Here is an 11,615-nt window from a genome sequence, read left to right as displayed (position 1 = left end):
TAACCAAGTAAAACAAAAAATTATATTATAGACAGAGGCAGTAATATTTGTTCTATTTATATAAAAATGAACCCCTGTCGGTCAAAAGCCTTTGGGATTATCATAACGTTTCCTTCCTGTATGCAAGCTAATGTATTGGCACTGAAAATTAGCATCTGTCCAGTTAAGGTTAAAATGTTCCTTTTTGAAACATATTGCACCGCGTTGTATATAGCTCATCTGTGGTGTAAATACAGTAAAACTATGATGAAGAAACTGCAAGTAGCCAATCAGGACGCTTTCAGAATCCTCCTCAGATTTCCACGATGAACTTCTGCAAGTCAACTGTTTGCCATGAGTAGCATACCAACTTTTAATGTTTTCCTGAAGAATTTCATGTAAAAATTTGTGCTGATTGAATGTATTAAACAACTTCACAACTGCAACATATAGTGAAATTAGATATTTCTAACATTTTTAACTATTAGTCATTGTTTATCTGCCTTGTGATGTTTTTTACTTAATGATTTGTGTATTTATTTTTTTTCTAAATTGGATGGACTACATTTTGTCTTGTAATAAAGATTTATGAATTAATAATAAGTTGCTTCTTTTACTTGATTTTCGGCTGTCCACACTCCACTACAGTCGGGGACGGTATTGCACCATCATTTGCTACGAGGAAGAGCTCGATGCTCAGCGCAGGATGATGGGGATCAACTGGAAACCAGAAATTAAGCTACACAGAGTCGGTTCGGAGCTGCAGAGACAAAGTTCTGGTAGGTCTGGATAAAGGTGCTGATGTTTTCACTGAAGACAGCAGAGATCCGTCAGCGGCAATAGTTGCTGCAGCTTCAGGAACTGTAGCTCTGATGCTACAGAGTTTGATAGGTTTGTAGCTCAAGACAAAATGTTGCAACAGAAAACGTGTTTACGAGTCTCTGACAACCAGATGGACATCATTCAAGCCCCGTAATTAAATATATTACTTCAATTATTATCAGTGCAGGCAATTATGGAATGCAAAGTGTATGTTCTTCATTTGTAAGCAAAAATTCCTAGTATGTTTTTTTTTTTTTTGGCAGTCATTTTTTTAGGAGGACAAATACCTAAACTGTGACCAGTCCTTCCATTTTGGATTACAAAGTCAGAATAATTTCTCAAATTCTTTCCCAATTCTCAAATGTTTGCAAGCTTATAATCTACGTACTCTGTATGTACACTTCGACTGAGTCCACATTTCATAGAGGGGTGTAAGGTGCAGTCTGAGCATTGGGACCGGGCCAGGGAGACCTGGAGATGTTTTGTCCTGCACCACTATCTCCCTCAGAGTGTGTTGTTGAGAGAAACTCATCCAGCCTCATCTCTCACACTTCCAGTTACTAATCTAGATGCACAATTGGAGCAGTAATTAATAGGTTTACATTTCAGGCAAGTCATTTCAGTATATTCTTGGATCCACTTCCTTTTGAACATCAATATATCTGCCTTATAGAAAATGCTCTCTTCTCTTTCTTCTTTTGAACAGCAGATTAGTGAAACAAGTTTTGGTGTCTCATCACATTTATAAGCCAGAGAAACAGAATGTCATGTTTTACTGATTAAACTTCTACACAGTCTGAACAACTTTAAAATGTGAGGTTACACGTAAAATTAAAAATCTATTGTCTTAAGGTAAGATGATTTCTTTACTGTGTGAATGCCCTAAAGTTAAACATCTAATTGTAAAAATAATATCTGTTTGAAACTGTACTTCTGGATTAATATCTTTAGAGCATTTTTGCCACAGCTGTAATTTAGTGTGGTGGACACTTTACCTGCTTTTCCATTAAACTCTACAAACTTATTTGATATTAACCGTATGATGCCTACAGACCGGAATCTCCAGGAAAAACCAGGCTGATCCATGAGATAGTCATCAATTAAATTATATTAATGATGTCATCCTTTGTTCCCACAGACCTCCAACAGCCAAGTGTCTCCAATGAGGAAGAAGCTTCTGCCATTAAACGAGTCTGGAGCCTGGCAAGTAGATCCAGTTATGACCAGAAACAACATCAGTGGACTGAAGAGGAACATATGGAACCAGAACCAAAATGGATTAAAAAAGAAGAGGAGGAACCAGAACCTGCACTGCTCAATCATGAGGAAATAGAATATCCACTAATATACGTAAGAAAGGAGGAGCTAGATTCTTCAGGGCTTCAACTTGAACAGCAGCCACCAGAACATTTACCAACTGGACAGGACCAGAAGGACCTCTGCAGCAGTCCTTCCCTCTTCTTTCTTCTTTTGAACAGTAGTTTAGTGAAAGAAGTCTTGGTGTCTCATCACATTTATATTCCAGAGAACCAGAATGCCATGTTTTACTAATTAAAGTGGGATTAAAAACACATTGTCTTAATGTAGGATGAGTTTTTTTTTCCAAAATGTATTTATGCTTTAACATGAGGTACAGTGTAAAGGTAATGCAATACTTATACAGTTACAGTGTACCTTTAAATACAAACATAATTGTGCTAGAACAAGCCCAATTATACCCACATATATACACCTACACGAAATACATAAAATGGATCAAGTCAAAGTAAACATATTGCGTTGGCGGACAGAAACAGATACATCATAAGATAAACAAATAAAATAAAAAGGACCACAATACTAAATATATGTACATTTCTTTCCCTCAACCCATACAAACACACACTCGAAAAACAAGAAAAAATTAAAAATAAATAAATTTAAAAAAAATCAGGTGCCAGAGGACACTGTTAATGTATCAGCCAAACTTAACTCAAGAAAGATGAAAGAAAAAGAGATATTGATTAGAATAATAAACATCAGCTACATACGTACTACCTTATCAGTCTGGAATATTAGGGAAATTAATCTAAGGGTTCTTAATAAGGGGCTCCACAAACCCAAAAATCTCGTAGAAGAGCCTCCTAAAGTAAAACAGATTTTCTCAAGTTTAATGAAATACAGTGTATCTCAAAGCCAGTGGGTATATGCTGGAGGTTGAGGCGACTTCCATTTTATTATAATCACTCTCCGTGCCAAAAAAGTCAAGAAAGCCAAGGAGGATTTCTGAAAGGAGGACAGGGTGGACTGTGGAGGTGCAACTCCAAACAAAGCAGTCAAGGGGTCAAGCTCCAATTTCTTGTCAAAAATTTCCGACAGAATAGCAAAACTTTGGACCAATAGTTAGAAAGCTGAGGGCAAAGCCAGATAGTGTGGATAAAATTGGCTGGAGAATGTTGGCATCTATCGCAGGCAGAAGAAACGTTGGTGTAAAACTTGGCCAGACGTGCTTTAGTATAATAAGTGCGATACACAAGTTTGCATTGAATTAGATTATGTCTGGCACAAATAGAGGACTTATGCACCAATGACAGGATTAGTGTCCAAAGATCCTCTGAAATGGTCTGTCCAAGGTCTTCCTCCCAAAGTGATCTATAGGAATTCAGGGTTTGTGGGGGTAGAAGCATGATTTGATTGTAAATAAAAGATATGGCTCCTTTCAATTTGACAGTAGGTTTTAGAAAAATGTCTAAAGGTGAATCTTTGGGAAGGGTGTGAAAATTTGAATAAGTAGAGCGGACAAAGCTGCGCACTTGCAAGTATCTAAAGAAATGATGGCGCGGGATATCAAACTTTTCAGAGATTTGTTGGAATGAGGCAAAAGTATTATCAATATACATATCATGAAAAGTTGAAATTCCTGTTCTCCGCCACGACAGGAAGATACCATCTGTGAGAGACGGCTGAAAGGTATGATTTGAGGCTATAGGGGAATAGACAGAAAGAGATTGCAAGCCAAAATGCCGTCTAAATTGCATCCACAGCCTCAAGGATGCATCAACTATTTTATTAGAAGAAGTATACGGTTTAGTTGAGGACTGTAATGGTGAATGTAGTAAGGCTGCCAAGGACACAGGTTTTACAGAGTTGGCCTTCATAACAAGCCAAGCTGGAGAAGAAGGGCTATCTGACTGGAGCCAATATCTAAAAAGTCTAATATTTGAAGCCCAATAATAATATCTAAAATTTGGCAAGGCCATCCCCCCAAGCCTTTTAAGTCTTTGTAAGAATTGAGTGCGTATACGAGGGGCCTTCCCATTCCAGAGAAATTTGGTAATTATACTATCGAGTTTGCTAAAAAAGGACTATAGAATATTCAAGACGATTTCAACTGATGTGTAAGTTCAGATATTGAGGTGTTATGTTACTTGACCTGCTACTTGCCTACATTTGCAAAGTAGTAAATCCAAAAGCCAGACTTTTTTTTCTGCTGACTGGCTGTACCCCAATAGCAGATATAAGGAAAACATTTGATGTTAGTTTCTTTAGTTGTGCCAAAATTATTTCCACTAAATATGTTCGTGTGTATTACGGTACATTAGGTATTTGAATTGTTAAAATAGACACCATTTTAGAGTCTCAAGTACTCTGAAATACATCAGAATGATCAGGTTGGAACTGCCTACTCCAGAGGTCTCCAGCCCAATTCTTCAACATTTAATATCCTGCAGGTTTTAGATTCATCCCTGCTCCCAGGGAGCCAGAAATATTGGCTCCCACTGCGGAGGGAGTTGCTGTCATTACTTTTTGTCTGTGTGACCCTTTACAAGATGTTTGATACATCCAAAAGTTGGATGTATCAAACATCTTAAAAATAAAAACATTGACAATTGCAATAAATACCAATTTTTGATATATTTCTAGATTTTTTAAAAACTATTTGAATAATTGTTTATCTGCTTTGCGATGGATGTGTCTTTTCTTACTTGATGATTTAAATATTTTATTTATTTTTTTCTAAGGGGTATGGACTACTTTTTGTCTCAATAAAGACTTATCAATTAATACGAAATTGTTTTTCCCCCGTTTATTGCCTGTCCACACACCAGTTCAGCAGGGGGCAGTATTGCAACAATTTCGTTGTATATTAGCCGCCAAGAAAACAACGAAGAAGAAGAAGACCGCATGGGTTAAGCTAGAAAACTGCTGCATTGTCCCATTCCTGCTAATATTTCAGCAACCATGTCTTCAGCTCAGCATCTCAGAGAGTTTATCAGAGAGAGACTAACTGCTGCTGCTCAAGAAATCTTCACCGAGGTTGAAAAAACCATCATTTGCTACGAGGAAGAGCTCGATGCTCAGCGCAGGATGATGGGGATCAACTGGAAACCAGAAATTAAGCTACACAGAGTCGGTTCGGAGCTGCAGAGACAAAGTTCTGGTAGGTCTGGATAAAGGTGCTGATGTTTTCACTGAAGACAGCAGAGATCCGTCCGCGGCGATAGTTGCTGCAGCTCCAGCTGCTGCTAAACGGGGCTGAACAGAAACTGCTTTAGCTGCTAGCTACAGAGGCTAGCACAAACGTGTTTATGAGTCAAGCCCCATGACTGATATATGACCCCAATTGTTATTAATGATGGAAATTTGGAATACAAAGTGTAAATTTTTCATTTATAATCTCATATGTGATTTTTTTAAATCTTAAAAAAAATAACTACATGCTGTCCGTCCACACTACGGAGCCCCCTAAAGGACATGGGGATTTTTTTTCTTTTGCGTTTCCTCGCAATAATCAGTTCATGCGGCATAATTGAATCCTGTACGCCTTTCTTACGGTGTCCATCGTTCTTTCTGCTATAATATGAGGCTTTCGTGAAGTTTTTCTATGTATGTTATATCTCGTTATGAAGTATCTGAAGTTTTATAATCTTTTTCATTAGGATAGAAATGGACCACAAACCTATGACTCAAGCAGAAACTTTCCTTAATCCTCTGATGCGTGAGTGATTGACCATACAGTCTTCCGTGAGTGGGTCTTTTTTGACCCGTGTTGCAATCAATGTGTTTTTATGCTACTTTTGTCATTTTAATTCAAAATAATGCTTTGGATAATACTTTCTACAGTGTTTTATTTCACACAAGAATTATTTCTTGTTTGAAATATTTTCATTTGTAGAACATTTGTGACAGTTTGTAGAATATTTTAAAATGAAATGGCAATTTTACAACAATGGGATAATGTCAATATCCATTATGTGTGTGAGCAGTACATATGTGAGAAAGGTCATGTTCTAGTTAACATTACTGCTATGTGTATATGTATTTGTGCATTTATTTGTCCATCCATCCATCCATCTTCTTCTGCTTATCCGGGGTCAGGTCGTGGGGTCAGCAGCCTAAGTAGGGAGGCCCAGACTTCGCTCTCCCTAGCCACTTGTTCCAGCAACTTCGGGGAAATCCAAGGCATTTCCAGGCCAGCAGGGAAACCTAGTCGTGCCCTGAGTCTTCCAGAGCCTCCTCCCTGTGAGAGTGGGCCCAGAACACCTCACCATCGAGGCATCCTAACCAGATGCCCGAGCCACCTCAACTGGCTCCTCTCGACATGAAGGAGCAGCGGCTCTACTCTGAGTCCCTCCTGGATGATCGAGCTTCTCACCCTATCTCTAAAGGAGAGCCCAGACACCCTATGGAGAAGACTCATTTCAGCCGCTTGTATCTGTGATCTCGTTCTTTCGTATGTGACCCAAAGCTCATGACCATAGATGAGGGTAGGAACTTGGATCAACTGGTAAATCAAGCGCTTTACATAAAATAGTTTTTATGATCTCCCGCTCCATTTTTCCCTCATTTGTGAACAATATCCCAAGATACCTAAACTCCTCTACTTGGGGCAGAACATCCCCCTTGGCCTGGAGAAGGCACTCCATTCTTTTCTAGCTCATTTATTTATGCATTCATTTATATGGCTATGAATTTTATTTTATTTATTGAGATGATAAAAGAAAGAGCCTTGAACACATTGATTAACAGGTTTTGCTTGTCATTCAACACATCATCCACGGTGTCAGACACACACAGACGCGCACACACAAATAATACACATGCACAATAAAATATAGACAGTAATGTCACCTAGCTTGGTTGGATAACTAGTGTTAACTAACTTCAAAAAAGGCTAATATGTTGATTCGGGACAATAACACTGTCAGTATTCATGATTGACTCACGCACACATTTGTGAGATAAAAAAAAAAAAAAAGAGATAATATGTAAAAGTTCTTGCTGTGTAAAGTATCATTACTCAGGGGTGACACTTAGGACTCAGTGTGTATGGTTCACAGACAAATGTTTTTCTGACAGTCACAGTTGGTAAGAAACAAAAATTCCCCATTAAATTCCATAGGAAATTAATGCAGGTCATTTTTGACCCACTCGCTGAAGAATGGGGTAGTAACATAAAACAGAATATTTCTTAAAAGGTAAATTAAAAATTTTAATACAGTGAACCCTTGCTATAACACGGTTCATCTTTCACGGCTTTGCTGCTTCGCAGAGTTTTTTGTTCAGTTTTTCTTCACAGTGCATTGTGTTCTGCGTCCTGATTGGCTAAACAGTCTTCGTGCTTCTTCTCTACCTGTGTGCCAATAACGTTACGGTATTTAAATATACTTAATACAGCTTGGCAAATTTTGGCAAATATTTTTGCCCAGAAGAAAAAAGAGTGACAACAACTACCGATAATTATGTTCTTCTCTCGAAAAAACACACCTGCACCTCAGGCTTCAGAAGAAAAAGCCACTGGAGAGCGGAGTCAGGCCGCAGTGTCACAGTCAGAGGCACAGTGAAATACACGAGTCACAATTTGTCCTACTGTACTTCGTATTGATGAGTAAAATGATTATTTTATAGTTAAATGGTTCTTTTCGCAACGCAACCCCTGCGAAAAACGAGGGTTCACTGTACCTGGAATATAAAGTGATGAAGACTTTTCATTACAAAGATATTGCAAAAAGATGACCTCACTGGGTCAAAAAGGACCCACTTACGCATCAGAGGGTTAAGTAGGAAAGAGGAAAAAATACATGACCTAGAAGCTATTGAAGAAAAGTTTTGTGAGGCGGTTACTTGACTTGCTTTTCAGTTAAACTCTACAAAACAGGCCACCATCTCCAGGACAAACCAGGCTGATCCATGAGATAGTCACCAATTAAATTATATGAATTATGTCGTTTTTTGTTCCCACAGACCTCCAACAGCCAAGTGTCTCCAATGAGGAGGAAGCTCCTGGCATCCAACAAGTCTGGAGCCTGGCAATTCAGTCCAGTCAGGACCAGAAAGAAGCAGAAGATCAGTGGACTGAAGAGGTACAGATGGAACCAGAACCAAAAAGGATTAAAAAAGAAGAAAACAAACCAGAACCTACACTGCTCAATCATGAGGAAATAGAATATCCACTAATATACGTAAGAAAGGAGGAGCTAGATTCTTCAGGGCTTCAACTTGAACAGCAACCACCAGAACATTTACCAACTGGACAGGACCAGAAGGACCTCTGCAGCAGTCAGGAGGGAGAGCAGCTTGTCCAGAAGGAAGCTGAGCCCAGAATGATGGGGATCAACTGGAAACCACAAATAAAGCTGCACAGAATTGGATCGGAGCTGCAGAGACAAAGTTCTGGTAGGTCTGGATAAAGTTGCTGATGCTTTCTCTGCAGACAGATATTTGCTGCAGCTCCAGTTGCTTCTCAACGGGTCTGAACAGGAACTGTTTTTAGCTGCTAGCTCTGATGCTACAGAGGTTGATAGTTTTGTAGCTCAGGACAAACAGAAAACGTGTTTGAGTCAAGCTCCCTGACTAAGTATATTACTCCAATTGTTATAATGCTGGAAATCTGGAATATAAGGTGTAAAGTATTCATTTGTAAGCTGATACGTGATTTTGTAAATCTTAAAAAAAATAATAATCCACACACATCCAGGTCAGAGTAGAGCAGTGGAGGTTATTAGGAAGGGGAGGGGGAGACACAGGACGAGTTGTGTTGTTTTTCATAGGAGCACAGAATAAATGGATTAATCAATTAAGGGTAATAATTCATTGTTTATTGTAATAATTGCGCCACTTGCAGGTCTGGAGTTGCAGGTTGTACAGCCCTGATTTAGCAGATCAAACCTGTGGTCCTATCTATCATGGGGGGAAATCCCATTTCATTATTGGGGGGACCATAAACAAGGGGAGTTCCTCAAAGTTACATATATTGTAAAATGCGATTTAAAAAGTTTTTATGTATTCAGGTTGAAAGACTAAAAATGACTTGCAAGTGGCAATGCACATCAAACGAGTCTTTTTCAGTAAACAAACTGTTGAGACCCATATTTAGTCAAACTAATATTTAAATGTTTAATTATGAGTTTGGTTCAGTGTCACAGATCTAATCTCTGCTACACCTTTACAAAAACTTAAGGCTCTAAATAAAAACAAGTTTTAATGAGTAACTCCACTTGATCAAATTTCCCATAAATGTAGATTTATTATTGTGGCTCTCGATACAAGTTATGTGTTATTTAAATTATAACTTGTTAAGTTGCTTTATTTATAAACATTTTTTATTGCCATGTCCTGGTTGACTGAGAACCTATATGTATGCAGAACTAATGAAAATCTTGGAAGCACTAACTGAAAAAGTCAGCCGGGGGGCGGGGCTAATGACCGGGTCATTTATACCCAAATAATAAAGCTCATGATAATTTAACTTTACAACATAGACATGCCCGCAACAGCGGATCTTACAAGTTTCACCACCACAGAGAGAAACTGTCATTCAAAATCCACCTGTCATGAAGTACAACAACGAACCGCGGATGGGTTCGGATCATTTTGACACTTTATCAATTTCAACTCAGAGCCTGGAGCAGCTAGCAACTGCTGAAGCTAGGTTTATTGTTGACGCGTTGAAGCAGGAACGCAGCGGCTCGCGCCGCATGCGCAGTATGTCGCAGCACCTCGCGCACATCTGGATGTTTGTAACTTGGTACGGATCACGCGCTGCCGTTCGCACAAACTAGACGATCTGGAAGATGCTCTTCAAGGCGGCTCCAATGAAAACCTTAACTATAAACACCATACTGCTGTCTTGGCTCAAAAACGCTCAACCCGAACTGCTGAAAGCGACTATAACTCAGCCGTCTGTCCCTGACATCACCGCTGTACCACCGACAGAGAGAAAAGGGGACGTAAGCTCGGCGGCTCGGCTGATCCAGTTTACAATCAGTCTACAGTTAACTCACATTTGTGAATAATGTCAGAGTTGCTACCTGTAACTAGTCCAGCTCCTTCGCTGGGCTGCCAGTTTTGACGGGTCTGAATCGCTGCCAACAAAAGGGTTCGGTTCGTCTCCCAAGACGAGGAACAAAATATGCGTTCAGTTTTTGGCTTTTCCTTGCTCTGTTTTTTCCATCCTTTCCACTTTGGAGCTCCACTCATGTTAACTTAGTCTGTAGAAATGCTCTAGCTAGTTTGCCATCTGTTGCCAAGTGACTGATGATGACATTGGTGGACGGCCGGTGACCAGCTTTACCCAGAATACACTTGGAGACAATATGGACGATCCACTTGTAATTTTGTGTGTCAGAAAGTTAAATGTAAATAAAACCAGTCCTGTAGCACATTTTATTCAATATTTTACACCCACTATGTCACTAAAATCAGTCGGTCTTGTAAGGTTTTTAGCAACCATGAGTCAACATTGACTGGGGCACCATACTATATAATCCTACATACATCATACTCAACAGGAGAGGGCCGCTTTCTCCAGCTCTGACGTGATAAAGGCTTGGATCCATGAAGTCATACTCTGCCTCCCATCCGCAGCCCCTCCTGCCCCCCCTGAATTTCCGCCCCTGCTTGGAAGTATCGTAACTTAAACGTAACGATGAAAGCACCAGGGATTTTAAGGACAAATATTAAATTTTTTGTGGTTTTAAAAAAATTGATGATGGCAAGAAATAAAAGCATACCTTTCAGTTTTTCTGTTTTCTCTCTCGGCTCCCACACAGAGCTGTCAGCTAGTTGTAACGCTCAGCCCCTCCCGCCCGTTTCAAACTCTTCTCATTGACGTAAAAGTTAGAGAGCAAAATATGACTGAAACATTTGCTACCTTTGACAAAAAAGCTCAAGTCTATTAAAGCAATGTAGCCAGTTTTTATTTCCAATGAGGCAGATCAACAAAAGAGAAGAAAAGTGGATCGACAATCTATGGCTATAAACCGGAGTTGCAGTGCCAGAGCTTGGAGAGCCCACTTTCTAACAGTTAAGGATAACATTGTTTAAATTGTATTTTCAGATATTTTATTGGACACTTACTTAGACACTTGGACAGTAAGGTAATATACATTATGCCCCTTTTCCACCGGCTGGGCTCAGCTCTGCTCGGCTTGCTTTGCGAGTATTTCCATTAGGTTTTTTTTGAGGCTTGCTCTGTTTTTTAGGTCTCTGCTTCGTATCTATTATGTTCTGTCCTCAACTGGAGAAATTCACTTCCTGACCCCCATCTGAATTTTGCACGGCATCCGGGTCACGTGTCTGCAACCCAGCAATTGTTAATGGGTTTCTTCCTCTTGAGCAGTGAAAGTAAATAAAAGGTGTTACATGTCTTTTGCTGTAAGTATTTACTTACTGGAGGGGCTTTTGTTTGTGCTGGAGAGCCACAGCTAGCTCCTGACTTTAGCGGCTCTGAGAGCCTGTACCGTTCAGCGCAGTTATTGCTCCTCCTACACATTGGACTGAATCATTGACCGGAGAGGGAACCAAAAATTTTAAATTTGATATAGTATACAGAC

At 39.5% G+C, this 11,615-nt stretch overlaps 1 protein-coding gene across 9 annotated transcripts in view; it reads left to right on the top strand.

The window, feature by feature from the left end:
* Positions 1-11,615, top strand: part of LOC116720932 (zinc finger protein 708-like) — a 74,765-nt gene that overhangs the window by 44,167 nt on the left and 18,983 nt on the right. For 6 of the 9 annotated variants that reach the window (XM_032564436.1, XM_032564432.1, XM_032564435.1 and 3 more), the window contains exons 1-2: positions 4,937-5,221; positions 8,026-8,457. In XM_032564436.1, coding sequence (XP_032420327.1) covers positions 5,023-5,221; positions 8,026-8,457 — 631 coding nt within the window. In that variant the 5' untranslated portion in view covers positions 4,937-5,022. Of the gene's footprint in view, positions 1-4,936; positions 5,222-6,159; positions 6,515-8,025; positions 8,458-11,615 lie in introns of those variants that run through there. The other 3 variants (XM_032564438.1, XM_032564439.1, XM_032564440.1) reach the window with 3 other exon arrangements.

The sequence above is a fragment of the Xiphophorus hellerii genome, chromosome 6 (genome assembly GCF_003331165.1).
Source record: "Xiphophorus hellerii strain 12219 chromosome 6, Xiphophorus_hellerii-4.1, whole genome shotgun sequence".
In the NCBI taxonomy this organism is placed as follows: domain Eukaryota; kingdom Metazoa; phylum Chordata; class Actinopteri; order Cyprinodontiformes; family Poeciliidae; genus Xiphophorus; species Xiphophorus hellerii.
Note: the sequence above shows the minus strand (reverse complement) of the source record. Positions and strands in the feature narration are given on the sequence as shown.